General features: G+C 38.5%; 2 protein-coding genes across 3 annotated transcripts; both read left to right on the top strand.

The window, feature by feature from the left end:
- Positions 1 to 393: 393 nt before the first annotated feature.
- colec10 (collectin sub-family member 10 (C-type lectin)) lies at positions 394 to 9,341 on the top strand. 2 transcript variants are annotated; one of them, XM_049730230.2, is made up of 8 exons: positions 394 to 615; positions 2,228 to 2,299; positions 3,856 to 3,927; positions 4,854 to 4,907; positions 5,074 to 5,169; positions 5,236 to 5,453; positions 5,624 to 7,020; positions 7,093 to 7,176. In XM_049730230.2, the coding sequence occupies exons 1-7, from the start codon at positions 513 to 515 to the stop codon at positions 5,867 to 5,869; spliced, it is 861 nt and encodes a 286-aa protein (XP_049586187.1). In that variant the 5' UTR covers positions 394 to 512; the 3' UTR covers positions 5,870 to 7,020; positions 7,093 to 7,176. The 2 variants fall into 2 exon arrangements, with proteins under 2 accessions (XP_049586187.1, XP_049586186.1); XM_049730229.1 differs by lacking the exons at positions 394 to 615; positions 2,228 to 2,299; positions 3,856 to 3,927; ... (1 more) ...; positions 5,074 to 5,169; positions 5,236 to 5,453 and adding exons at positions 7,287 to 8,126; positions 8,844 to 9,341 and having other exon boundaries at positions 6,776 to 7,020.
- A 1,190-nt stretch (positions 9,342 to 10,531) lies between these two features.
- Positions 10,532 to 13,820, top strand: mal2 (mal, T cell differentiation protein 2). The gene is made up of 4 exons (XM_049730238.2): positions 10,532 to 10,727; positions 11,429 to 11,599; positions 12,257 to 12,457; positions 12,710 to 13,820. The coding sequence occupies exons 1-4, from the start codon at positions 10,611 to 10,613 to the stop codon at positions 12,779 to 12,781; spliced, it is 561 nt and encodes a 186-aa protein (XP_049586195.1). The 5' UTR covers positions 10,532 to 10,610; the 3' UTR covers positions 12,782 to 13,820.
- Positions 13,821 to 14,373: the final 553 nt, after the last annotated feature.

The following is a 14,373-nucleotide window of genomic DNA, read 5'->3' on the forward strand; positions in this document are numbered from 1 at the left end:
TGTTGAACTCAATATGTGCAACAAAGATTGATTTACAGGGAGGACGATGTCGGGCATGAATAACAAAATTGTTCATGCTTCTATATTTTCAAATGAGCACGTTCACAGCATTCCCTAGAAAATATTGTCTCGCCAACGGTGAGGTATTTTTAAAACAGACTACTCATGAGATCCTCGGAATGTACCATATTGGTGGCCCCTATTGTAGTATATTGAAGTCATGTATTGCGTACACAGTGAGTGGCTTGTGATGATTCTGGTTAAGCTCCATGTTAATTATTGTGACTTAAACATAGAAGAATACCAGACTGGTATGTGTTGTTTGATAGCATGACAAGGAGCTGATAACTCTATGTAAACATGAGCATGTGTGTGTGTGTTATCTGACTTAAAGTTATGTGCTCATTAGTGCTGCACTGACGTACTGTTCTTTTCTAACAAATCTCAGTAGGCACTCATTAGCACCAAGGAAGCGTTATCCTCATACAATTTTCAATCATTTCCTTTGGTACATGATGGCAAGTGGGTTATTCTTATTTTGTGTTACGGCGGCTATCTCCTATGTTTCCGCATCTCCCCAAGTCTGCAGCAACGCCCTCATACCTGGAGCTAAAGGTAAACACATGTATGTTGTTAATGTCTGCTTTGTTTTGCTGCAACAAAAGGGTTAAAGTAATATGTATTTACTTCCGTTATTATGCGTAAGTGCCTCTATAAACTAGGACTCAGGAATGCAAATACTTTTCCATTCCAGACTGTTAACAAGTTGACTTGTCTCTTGTAAATTGGTTGTTTTGTTAATGTCAGTATGTGGTCAAACGAAAGAGCGAATGGAAAATTCTTAGGAAACACCAAGAATAATTTTCAAGGTCTTTATAGAGTTGTTGGTAAAGGTACCCAGCATGTAATGTCCTGTTGTTTAACAACGAGCTGACTGCTACCCCACAGATTTTTTTAGGAGGGAATGCCTTTCCATTTTACAACATCCAGTAGCTTATTCCCCTGCTGATTCAGACAGAGCCAATAAAACACACACCAGGCAAAGTTAAGCAGCATTTTTCTTTCCCCACTTTTGGGCCAAGAGGACACTAACATAATGTGAGATGACGTGGAGAGAGTGAGGAAGTCAAGACCTGTTTGTATGTGTGGTGCCACTGAGAAGGTCCCAGTGGAATTGTATGCGTTTAAACAGCTGCCACTAAACTGAACTGATTATTTGCACAAGTCTCGGATTCAAATGACTGTAGAATTCATCACATGACAATGACCTGAACCATGTTTGTGTATTCTATAGTGTGGTTCTGGGTTTGCTGCGAATTACACAGCAACCACACTTTGTCAGTTTTCTCCATCACAGCTTCTTTTACAGGGTTCATATTGCCTCACACTTTTACATAGACGTCAGCGTCCTGTTTTTTGACCAGGATGTGTGTGATAAAACATTTTGTCAGGGACAAAACAAATGTCCCACAATCCTAAAATGACTCAACGCTAACTTGATTTGATTAATTTTATAATATCACCCATAAATATTATGGCTACATATATGAAGCCTCCACTCACCTTGATGCAACACAGTTTTTATTTTAATTTTTTTAATTTTTTTATTGTGCCATTTGAGTCTGGAAGGAACTAATTCACTTAACCGTGTTTCTCCTAAGAACTAGAAATGACAACCACTTTAAAGTCAACCGACGTCAATTGTGTTCACCTTTGGAGGTTGCATACTCAATTATAAATTGATGATGGTACAGTAAGAAATAGCCACACCAATTATCGTTTGAGTAAAAGAAAGAAAACAATTCTAAACTAATGAAGACAATAAGGCTTTTAAAAGTGGGTGTCTAAATATGCCCCAGTTCAAAGATGTTTGTTGCTTTCCAGCCTTTGCCTGGCACCTAGGTTACAAAGTGTCCCTGGCCGCTACGTCAGACATCTCATGTAGCCAAAACCTCTCTTGTACACCTCATTTTTGTTTTGACTCCCAAAAATGATGTCATAATTAATAGTTCAATGGAAGCTTTGCTATTAAAAAAGAAATAGGCCCTCGCCTGTGTTTTTATTAGCATGCAGAGTCAAAAACACATCCGCAAAACATTAACCACACATTAGAACACAATCACATCCCTCAATTGTGGACTTCATGGCCCATTGATTTTGATAAAGATATATAATTGAAACTGTTTTGAAACTCTTGTGCATCTTTACCGTCTTTCTGTCTATGCAGGAGACCAAGGTGAGATTGGACATGAAGGAGATGAGGGCAGAATGGGGAAGAATGGACCACCAGGACATCTAGGTAGCACGACCTAATTACTTTTCTCATTTCAATGATTCATCTTGATGCCAACATCTATTTCTACAACTATTGCTCTGCATATTGAAAAATCGTGTTGAATGAAAGCTACAAGTCCACTTCATGGTACAATTAGAACGTATGGAACTGATTGTGGTGAATCGTAAAATCCCAATAGACACACATGCCCACACACAATGGCTGCCCGGTTGTTATTCTCCACAAATCTTCATTGAGTAACCTCATAAATGTAAGTACTAAATGTAAACATTTGGAGTGACTTCAGAGCAGCGTAGCCATGAGCCATTATGGTTTCTGTGTGTTCACTTACTAACTGTCGCACCATTACAGCCTCCAACATCTCTGCTGCAGTATGTCAAGAGCTCAACAGATGACGCATAATTTCCCCTTTTTAATTTAGGAGATTTTACAGGAAAGCGTGGCTTAATTTTGGAATGTTAAGAGGGACTAAAGAGCAGTTAATGCCGTGGAAACAAAAACAATGCGTTGCTCTTGGATTATTAATGTCAACAAACACACAACTTCACAACTGAATACAATAAAGGGTTCAGCTCAGGATGGTCGTCGCAGTTTGAAAAGCTGCTTTACCATCTTTGTGAACATATCTGACATGCTCTAGGTGATTTCAAATGTGTCTTCATAATACAAAATGAGGCCTTCCACCTTCCAGCAGCTGCATGGGGAATCCAGACGTTAAGCCAGTTGGACGGTTTGGCCATTATAAAAAGCAACAGCAGTGATAGGAACAAGTGTTATCTGAAAGATGGATGAACGGTTTAACTGGCTAGTTCTTCAACTCTAAACACAGGGAAGGCAAAGCAACACCTCCAGTTTTTATAAAAAGCAGAGAACAATTGGAATCTTTGCTCTCCGTGCTTCATTGTAATGTGCAGTTAGAAATATATTGTTTTTGTTAGAAAGGTCCTTTTAAATACTCATATAGTACTTGTATTTAATTTTGACAAATATTTTGCACTGAGAGCACATAAATTTCATTAGCACTTCTTAGACACCACCAAGAAGCAAATAAACTTGTGAATGTGTGTGTGCCACTTTGCTCTCATAGCAACAGCCCTCTCCAATGTGTCACTTTCTATTTCAAATATCATTCATTTCCAGTGAAATAGTTTCCTGAGGAAATAATCACAGCAGAAGGCCATGGTTTGGCTGTACTTTACTTACGCACACACTTTAAGCCTTGAAATAGTCTTAAGCTGTGGGTTTTGTTTAAAAAAAAGACAAGAAATTTCCCTTGCAGAACATAATCAAGTTTGACTCAGATAGTTTTTTTGTGTGTGTTGACGTTGATAATTACATACTCCATTAAATAACTTTTATGTACTCTAATTAAACCTAACCAACAAAGAGAATCACTCTAATGGCAGTCCAACAACAAATAAATATTACCTTGACTTATTATTATTATTATTTCCAGGAACATATAAAATGAATCAATTATGTTCTGCATACTGTTTTAGTTCATATAAGATGTCCAAAATACCTCTGCTCTTCTCTCTTTCTTTTTTCTGTACTTCCAGGAGCTTCGGGAGAAGTGGGGCTTAAGGGGGACGTTGGTCACATGGGAAAGATGGGACCCAGTGGAGACCAAGGTGAGACATTGAGAAAATTATTAGAATATTGAACATTAACAAAGTAGACTTGTTTATTGTGTTATTTAAAGTATGGGTCTTAATAAAATTCCCCTTCAAGAAAATACCTGAATGATCAATAATTATATCCCAATCAGCCTTTGTGCGGTATCTAATATCATACTACACTTTTCAGCCAGTGTGCTGCAGCATACTAGTGAACCAAGGAGAGACATCATTGTGTGTACTTCAAGAAATTATCCAATTTCATTTTATATGCCCCAAAAGGATGACTTATTTACTACAAACAGTGTGTCTGTGTTCATATATACGTCGGTGACATTAAGTGACAGGCAGGAGAATTAAATGTTCTTCCACTAGATAACAGAAGGGACACCATAAGATCTACCTGCTGTCATACAATACAACTTTTTTTTTTTCACTATCAGCAGTTTTCCACAATATATCATATTTAATGTAACAATATGTTCATTTTATTAGTGATGTAGCTATTGGGTCGTCTGCCTCATGGTTCTGAGGTTGAGGGTTTGCATGTTCTCCCTCCTCTTGCAAGTTCTTCCTCCCATATTGCCAAAACCCAGAAATTTCATGGAAGACTTCAATATCATAGAAACACTGTTGACTTCACTAATGAAATTCTAAAATTCTACACATTTGTATGATGTCGCCATCTATTGATAATATTTTGTCAGTACAAGAATATATCTGATAAATCCATTTTGTGGTGGATTAGCAAATTTTATTATGTACTGTATTTCAGAGATCATATAATTGCCAAAATATTGTGTCATTGTCAACTGACTGTTGAATTGAATTCATTTTTAATTGGAGAATATACACTTTTTGTACGCTGGCTTTGTTTTAAATCACGCCTAGTGCTAGAAATGCCCTGGCCAGAAAAATAAGCACCATGTGTTCCTCTGTAGGGGACAAAGGAGATGCAGGATTGGATGGACCCTTGGGTTTGAAAGGGAAACCAGGTAGGGCCCTGGAACCTCATGGCGCTATGAAACTGTTTCAAACAGCTTACAGGATTTATCTTCATGCATTTGTGTTGAAATTACACTCTCATTAATTTTAATGTGTTTTAGCAAAATCTTCAGCAGTAAAGTGCGATGATTCTGCATAAAAATTTTGTTTTTGCAGGCACTACATGCGACTGTGGAAGGTACAGGAGGGTGGTTGGACAGATGGATGTCAATTTGGGCAAACTGAGGAACACAGTCAAGTTTGTCAAGAATAGTGAGTTTTTCATTTAAAGATCGTATATACTGTTTTCTAATGCAATAAAAAAAATCTCTTTTCCAGTCATGTTGGGCCTGACCGAAAGTGATGAGCACTACTACTTGCTGGTGAAGGAGGCCAAAAGGTTCAAGGAGGCCTCAATGAACTGCAAACTGAGAGGCGGTATCCTGGCCATGCCCAACAATAGCAATAGTAACCGTCTCATCGCTGATTATGTCAGTCAGGCTGGACTCACGAGGGTGTACATCGGCATGCAGCTTAATAACACTGACCCGCTTATTGTATGTACATACATTTTCTGGTTTCAGTAAATCCAAGTTTAATGAATGCTAAAAATAGCCACTGCATGCAGGTTAATAATAATTTTGTTGAAAAAGTCCAATATACTGAGCAAATTTGGCCACTAGGGTATGCAAAGACACTCACTGTGTTTTTCACATTTATTCTTCAGCATGATGGAAGAAACAGTTCCCAAGCTGCAGATTCCAACCCACTCAAGGACTTTAGTGCATGGAGTCAAGATGAGGCACTCACTTCAACCAACCACAATGCGACCTGCGTAGAGCTGCTCAGCACAGGGACGTGGAGTCATGTTATGTGTGACATGGCCATGTTTTTCATCTGTGAGTTTCCAAAAAGCAGGATAAGAGGAGAAGGAGGAAGAGGAAGTGGAGGGACTATTTACTCAGTATCTTAAGTCATTGAACAGATTTTGATTTAGTTTTCGGCAAGTCCGACACACTTATTACAACTTCATTTCACCTCAAGACTGCAACTTTCTCTCATTTATGTATTTATGTACACGCTTAGCAATTCAACATTTTGCAATAGTGTTTATGCATTTCAGTATTGGTGTTTAAGAAGTTTTGCAACAACATTTGCACGCATCAGCAGCACAGGCGCCAGCCTCTATGGTAGACAAAATACAAGAGATTTGTATTCATTAGTAGGAAGTGTTCAAATATCAACAGTCCTCTGTGCTCAAGGTTATTTTGTTTCAGTTTGAATATATTTTGTTTGTTAGAGGGCATATCAAGTATGTCCCCAGTTTGGTATTTTCATTTTTCTTCTTCAAAATAGAACTCCTTCAGAGTGTGTGTGCATTTTTTGTTTTGCGCTGCAAGTATGCATTCTCTTTTTTTTTTTTTTTTTTTTTGGGATAGAAAATTAAAAGCTGGTTGATCTTAGTAGGAAGTATTTCTTTAACCAAACCGACAACCTGCTGGTTGATAGACAAACACTCAACCACCTGAGCCATGGCGCCCTACAGTGACACAAAGACTGGCATTTAAGAGTCAAGCAAAGACCTTAAATCCATGCACATGACTAATTGTGCTCTTGCAAATTTTCCTGACTTCCTGTTTTCGCAAAGCACAAGTGTGGAATTTGCTGACTGTCCTGAAATCTTAAAGATTCAGACCGCCTTCTACTGATAATGAGAGACAAAAAACAAAAGTTTTACAAGTTACTCATTCTAGATAAAAGTACAGATAGTTTACATGAGTTCCTAAAAACAACAGATGACATATTGGGAGTTGCATAATACGTATGAATGATAATAAATTAAGACTCAAATGCTAAAGAAACTTATCAAACTTATTCCCCCAGATGGCTCCTTTAAATTCAACAAAAGGTGTGGCCATTCATTTTTTTCCCTGATTCAGCAGATGCGTGAGCCTTGGCAAGGACTGTTTATTTCGACACTTGGTGGGGCAACAACCAAGAAAGCATCAATACAAATCGGACACATGTCTGTGACATTTAACCGAAACTTGGGGGTGCTTACGGGAGATGGGTGGGAATTAATGGAATCCAAATCAAATCACGGAGGGAGATTTTCTAAACCAGGTAAGAACAATTTAAATTTATACATTTTAAAAATGAGCAAACACCAATCTGTATTTCTTATTTGTGACTCAGCATGGTGGATTGGAGCTGTTGCAGTGTGTTTGGGGTTGCTCTATCTTCTCCTGCTAGTTGTTATCATAGCCATGGTGGGCCAATGTGAGTACATGTCTGGACATGATTACAAGTCCCAACATCATTGCACTTATGTCACTGCTGTATAGTAGTACACCAACACTTGCTATTACTATGTGCTCATTTTATTGCAGACATCAGACCGAGCCCTCTGACAGACGCTGAACATCCGCCCATCGCACTCACCACCTGTCAAAATGTGACTTCACAATATTTCCAGTTGCAAGGCAGATACAACACCTTGTCAGAAAGCAATAAGCAATTAGAGACTAAGATCTGCTCTCTGACCAAAGAGAAGGGCACGGTCGAGGGGGAACGAGACCGCCTTCAAAATCAGCGAGACGCCCTTCAGAACCAACGAGACGTGCTAGAACGCGAGCGAAACGCCCTCCACAATGAACGCGACACCCTCAAAACTGAACGAGGAACTATCAGGACTGAGCTAGACACACTCCATAATGAGCAGGAGATCCTCAAAAATGAGCGAGACACCTTCAAAGTTAACCATGACGTCCTCAAAACTGTAGAAGAAAACCTCAAGCATGAGGTGGACACCCTAAAGAATGAGAAAGAGACACTTGAACATGAACGAGACTCCCTTCGAATTGGGCATGAAGTTCTCAAAAGTGAGCGTGATACTCTCAGGAATGATAAAAGCTTTCTCCACAAGGAGCAAGAGGTTCTCAAAAATGAGCGAGACAACCTCAAGAATGAGAAAGACATCCTCCAAAAAGAACAAGAAGCTCTCAAACGTGAGAGAGATGCCCTCAAAAATGAGAAAGATACCCTTCAAACAGAACGAGATGGCCTCAGGGCACAGCGGGACAACCTCACAGTTGAGCGAGACCAACTAAAATCAGTGTCCAGCAACCTGACCAACGAGCTGGAGGTGCTGCAGAGCCGATTCAGCAAAGTAGTTGCAAGTCGAGACGGCTTTAAGGAGGAGGCTCATGCGTTGAATAAAGACAGAACAGGCAAGTACTGCGCACACACAACAAACAAGTTGGAACCTGATTGTAAACACACATCTTTCCTTCTTTGAGATTCCCGATAAGCACAGTTAGATGGGCAAGATAAAGATCACATGAAGATAAGAAACACTTTCACTTCACTCTCCATTGAAATAAAACAGAAAGAGAAAATATATTTATCCATCCATCCATACACCTGTCCGTCCATCTGTCCATCCTTCCGTCAGTCCGTCCGTCCATCCATCCATCCATCCATCCATCCATCCATCCATCCATCCATCCATCCATCCATCCATCCATCCATCCATCCATCCATCCATCCATCCATCCATCCATCCATCCATCCATCCATCCATCCATCCATCCATCCATCCATACACCCGTCCGTCCATCTGTCCATCCTTCCATCAGTCTGTCCGTCCATCCATCCATCCATCCATCCATCCATCCATCCATCCATCCATCCATCCATCCATCCATCCATCCATCCATCCATCCATCCATCCATCCATCCATCCATCCATCCACCCCGCTCTCTCTCTCTCTCTTTCTCTCTCTCTCTCGCTCTCTCTCTCTCTCTCTCTCTCTCTCTCTCTCTCTGTCGATAGATATCTAAATTAAGAAATTTTGCTGCATTTTTTTTCTCATAAATTATATTCACTATTAATGTATTAATTACTGCGTTGCATTAAAATATTATAATGTTTGTTCTTCTTATAGAAAAACGGTGCCCAACAAATTGGGTTAAATTCAAGGAGAAATGCTATTTCATCTCGGGGGACAGAGAGAGCAATTCATGGAGATCGAGCAGAAAAGAATGTCAAGACCGAGGAGGTGACCTGGCCATTGTCACCTCAAAAGAAGAGCAGGATTTTATTGTTACATATTATGATCGAGTGTGGATCGGTCTGTCTGACTTGGCGCATGAGGGCAAGTGGAAGTGGGTGAATGGAGAAGAACTGAACTTTGATGGATTTTGGCAAAAAGGGGAGCCGAATGATGATTCCGGTTCCGAGGACTGTGCGGAGTTGTCACGTTCAGGGCGTGGATGGAACGACTTACCCTGCAGCACTGAACTCTCTTGGATTTGTGAGGATGAATGACTATCATAATTTAACGTACAATCAATTTTTTCACTTACATTTGAACATGCTTCCCTGTCATACGAGCGTATAACAAAGCCAACCACTGTGCTAATAAAGAAAAACAAAATACCAACACTGTACTATCTCTTTTTTGATGCCACGTAGTTTTTAGGAAAGGATAGATAGTCTTGGAGAAAGTCATGTTTGGCTCTTAAAAAACATGGAATGGTAGACCTTCACAACGCCTCTTGATTCACTGGAACTGGTCACCACTCCTCCTCCCCTGGGCTGGAATGCCCTTTCGGAGGTTATGTCAATATTGGTACTTGTATTCCATATCCTAGCTAAATATTAACTGCAGCATGGCAGTCTTTCTCGTTCGTTCTCTATTGTCAGGTTTAATTTGTTTGACTTATATGGTCCTGCATTTAGTTAACCAGCATACACACCATTGTCCCTTCATTCAGTTTCTTCTCTTCTCTTGGTCACTTATGAGTAATCAATGAATGACTTGGTTCATCGTTATCTTCCTTCTTACAAAAAGGAATACAGTGAGTCAGTGTTTCAATGATTAATTGCAGACTTGTTGCCTTCAGATGTGATTGGAAGAACCACAACTCCATGCAAAAGATATTATGATGTTTTAATTGAACACATTAATTTAAAAGTAAGACCACACAAACAAAGCATCGTTGAATGCCGTCATCAATATAAAATGGAATTGAAGTCCAAAAACAATACACTCCATGAACTCATGTTGAAAGGGAATAGGAATTAGATTTATTGGTGGTTCTCTACATAGTCGTTTGTATAATTATATGAAATATATATATAATTTCGAGAGGATGAAAATAGGATGAGCATTTTTATTTGATAGTGTTTCTCCATATCTTCACACATATGGAAATATGAGGAAGCAGTACAATGCATTTTAATTAATTTTGTAATTTCATTATAATTTTATTGTTATTTTAATGTAATTTCCTACCTTAATAGATTTTTAATAATAATATTTATACATTTTTGAAGTACTTTCTGGTATACAGCCTGGTTGCCTTCAGAAACTATCAATTATAATTTGGATTATGATCTTTCAATACCATTTACATACACTTGCAGCCTTTTTAGTTATGTAAATACAGTTGATATACTGTAATTGAAATCAGTCCTCATGAAAATGACAATTTTTCGCGCAGGCTATTTGGATGTGGAGATGTCCGTGAATCCCGATGTCTATGAACGCAGCATCACGGTTCCAAAGGAGTGGCCGGTGCACCTGTCCGACCTGTTCTGTTGGAGAGACACATGACACCGGAGGAATTTCGCCCGAGTCGCCTGTCTTTTGTGCCAGTGGCTTCCCTGTTACCTCAGGGGTGAGAGAGCGAGAGAGGCGGACAGAGAGATGTCGGAGCCAGCCACCAATCCAGCTGCCACCACCTTCTCAGCGCCCACAATTTCGTTACCTTTGGGACTGGAAGTGTTGAGGACTTACTCTGGGGCGCTTATCTGCTTAGAAATAGTAAGTGTTGATCCTGAACTCATGAGATCACTCCTGTGGTTGTTTTGCATTGCAGCATAGTAAACTTGTTGCAACCTCATGGTCTCTCCTGACAACCTTTAGAACTTGCAAGGTGATCTCACGGTCCTTGACACCTCTGAGCTTTTGGTTATTTTAACCCTTTCTGTCATATTTGAACTGTATTTGATATATTGATATATGTATTCTTTAATTGCAATGTTGTGATTGTGATATTCCAGTCAAATATTGTTGAATCTGAATTTGTTATACAATTATAAAAACAATTTGAGCACTTCTTTGCAGTCATGCTAGAGTAACTAAGTTAAAATTAAGAAAACGATTAACCTTTTGTATAGGGTTTATTGCAACTAACACATGTTCAGTATAATAAGCAATGTATACTGAATGGTTTATTATTTTTGATTATTTGATTAATTGAATTTCTCCATGTTGTGATGACCAGCTAGTAAACCGTGTCCTATGTCACCCTTAGTTGCATTTCTGGTTCTGAGGTATTTTCTTGTACTATGTAGAATGACAATAAAGGTTTTCTGATTCTGATTCTGATTCTGATAGTGCTAGTTTCCAATTGCCAAACCGGTAGTGGCTATATTAAAATACCGTTTATTTTTGCTATCTCTCTCAATGGGTGTATTTTGAAATGCTGACTAATAATGTGTTCCTTTGCCTTGTATCTCCAGCTATTTGGTGGCTTGGTATGGATCCTGGTAGCTTCCTCCAACGTGCCAGTCCCTCTACTGCAGGGCTGGGTGATGTTTGTGTCTGTAACTTGCTTTTTCCTCTCCTCCACCTACCTCCTTTTCCTCATCACCGGCCTGGCTGACCGCATAAGTATTGACTGGAACTTTTCGGTAGGTTGTGTTTGACTTTGTCGTTGGTTTACTCATTGAAGTGGCCATCTAGTCATGTATCCATTGAGTTAGCGGCTGTCATTTTGTCTCTATAGAAGATAGACGTTTAAATGTTTTGCTCATCAGACTTGGCTATAGCAGTTTTGATCTGAACAACTAATCACAGGGTAAAAAAATACTAATGTTAACATGGCCTGGCCAGCAAATCTTGTTTGGCATAACCCAGAAACCAGTGCAGTTTCTGTCAAGTGTGACCTGCAGCCTTGCTCTAGGTGCTAAGCATCATTCAAAAGAAGCCAAACGTGCTATGTTTGTTTTCATCAGAACAATGAGCGACATGGATGATGAGCTCACAGCAGAAGACAACAAAGACCTCACTGTTGTTGTCCCAACCGCTTCAACACAAACTCCCCCTTTCATTCTTTTGTTTTCCTATGTAATGCAATACATTCCCGTTTTTTTTTTCTTTTAAAGATGCCATCTTCATTTTGCTATGTTTATAGTGCGTGGGATTATTGACGACACTATACACACTTCTGCATGTTTATATAAACTTTATAGTTAGTTGAATTTATTGACACATGAAACTTTTAGAATTAACTTGTTTATTTTGTGTGCTGAGTGCCATCCTAATATGTCCCCTTTTCTAATTTTCAGGATGTTTTTTACCATTTTTTAGCTTTGCTTTTCTATTTTGCCGCCTTTGTGCTGGAGGCGGCAACAACGGCAGCCAATGGAGGAGCCATCATCACACCACTGCCAAACAGCACAGGAACTGTAATGTGCATCCACTACCCTCGGGGAAACGTATTCACTCTGCTGACTGGCAACCAGTACAATATTAACGTAGTGGCCACAGTGAGTATAGTCTTTTTCAAACACCTTTCTAATTGTGCATATTTATATTCTAACCTTCAACCCTCTACAATGTGTCTCCACTGGCACAATAATAATGAGGATCCTGCAGACAGGTGACGTTACACTATATGGCATATATGGGGGGGTCATCAGTCTACTGTTTGGATTCAAATTCTCCTCAAATATTTGCGAGTGCCAGCTTTCCCAAACATGTTATATTCTCTCCACAATCTGTTTGTTTTTTCATCACAGATATTTGCATTTGTGGTGACGCTATGCTACAGCTGCAGTTTGGTGATGGCCTTCAAGAGGTGGAGGATTTAACCTGAAACCCGAATTTTGCACCTGAGCTCCACCAACAGGAGAAACATTCACAATACTACAATAGAATAGCTTCATAAATCATGCTGCTATTATTCATTGTGAAATTGGAATGCCCCTTTTCAAGTATGATCAGCTCGTGACGTTTTTTATTTTTTTGTGGACTTTATTTGTTACCGAATGACCAATATTTTTTCTGAGGTTATTAACATCTCAAACATAATGAGTGGTGTAGTAAATGGATGAGACAACATTGAAAAATGTTGCTATTTTATATTGCATGTATGTTCATCATGTTCGTGACACTTATGCAACTAGTTTTTTATTCACACAAACACTAACTTCCTTATTCTACTGGATTCACATCCTCAATGAAGAGAATGTTTCCCAATTCCAAAACTTCTAAATTTCACTGAGTCGTGCTACTTTTGTTTCATGCACATGAGAAACTTAATATGCTTGAACATTTTCTTGGACAGGCCCTACAAAAAAGGGGATGCAAAGGGAATGGAAACTCACCTCACAATTGACATTATGTTATTAATTTTGTTGAAATATGTACTGATATGGTATTTGAATTTCTGTAAGAAAACATTTTGTTCGATTACATCATTGTATAGCTTCTGTTTAACTGGTAAGATTAAACACAGATCTCCCAATATTGGTATTTTAAAGAATTTTAACAAACTACACAGTTAGTTTTATACATACATATGACATTGCGTACCTTCTCTAGAATTTATAGGATTAAACACTCAAGTCTACCAATATTAAAGAATTTCAACATAACCTACGCAGTTATTTCAATGTATAATAATAGTTCATTTACATTAAGAACTTATAATTATCATATTAAATTATTGATTGATGTACCACTTTACAGTGATTAGTTAGATTTAGTGTAGGCTATCACGGTTTGTATTACAGTAGTAAATTATTACTAATTTAAAATAAATTGTTTGAATACTTGTGCCTTTTGTTACATTTGAGTACATTTTACTAAATAATGAAAAGTGAAACTGCAATAAAATCTTACAAAATGCCATGTCATTTATTTACTGGATACACTGGATATGAAAAGTCTTTGCACCCCTATTTGAAATGCCAGGCTTTTTGTCATGTTTTATTTGAATAAAAAGAGAAGACAAAATAATAAGTTTAATCACTTTAAAATTGTCGAAGGACACAAACAAACAAATGAGCCAATATACACCACGGATCCGGTTTTTAATCTTGAAAAATGAAACATAGTCTCCGTTTAAAACATGTCTCACTGGCAACCTCTAGTGGCTAAACGTGAGTTTCGTATTACAGACAGTGAACACGGAGGGGGAAAGAAATCAGGATTACAGTAACTAATTTTCAAATGCAATGTGGAAGATAGCGTATGAACATCCACCCCCAGCCTAAAAAAATAACGAGAAATAAAATTAAATGGTAGTAAAACATTTAGTTACTGGCATGCAGTGAACAGATTGTGAATTTAAAGATATTTTAAAAGTTTTTATTCAAACTGGGACATTGAAATCGATATCCGTAACGGCTATTTTTTGCAAGTTAGACACTTTTTATTTTTATTATTTTATTATTTGGGG

Source organism: Syngnathus scovelli, chromosome 9 (genome assembly GCF_024217435.2).
Source record: "Syngnathus scovelli strain Florida chromosome 9, RoL_Ssco_1.2, whole genome shotgun sequence".
NCBI lineage: Eukaryota > Metazoa > Chordata > Actinopteri > Syngnathiformes > Syngnathidae > Syngnathus > Syngnathus scovelli.

What these genes read in the sequence shown, in the direction of transcription:
- colec10 (XM_049730229.1), top strand. Translation starts at nt 6,840, where the DNA reads ATGCGTGAGCCTTGGCAAGGACTGTTTATTTCGACACTTGGTGGGGCA. An exon ending in CATAGCCATGGTGGGCCAAT is followed by an intron (nt 7,177 to 7,286) that starts GTGAGTACATGT and finishes ATTTTATTGCAG; the next exon opens with ACATCAGACCGAGCCCTCTG. An exon ending in GTTGAATAAAGACAGAACAG is followed by an intron (nt 8,127 to 8,843) that starts GCAAGTACTGCG and finishes TTCTTCTTATAG; the next exon opens with AAAAACGGTGCCCAACAAAT.
- mal2 (XM_049730238.2), top strand. Translation starts at nt 10,611, where the DNA reads ATGTCGGAGCCAGCCACCAATCCAGCTGCCACCACCTTCTCAGCGCCC. An exon ending in CGCTTATCTGCTTAGAAATA is followed by an intron (nt 10,728 to 11,428) that starts GTAAGTGTTGAT and finishes TTGTATCTCCAG; the next exon opens with CTATTTGGTGGCTTGGTATG. An exon ending in ATATTAACGTAGTGGCCACA is followed by an intron (nt 12,458 to 12,709) that starts GTGAGTATAGTC and finishes TTTTCATCACAG; the next exon opens with ATATTTGCATTTGTGGTGAC.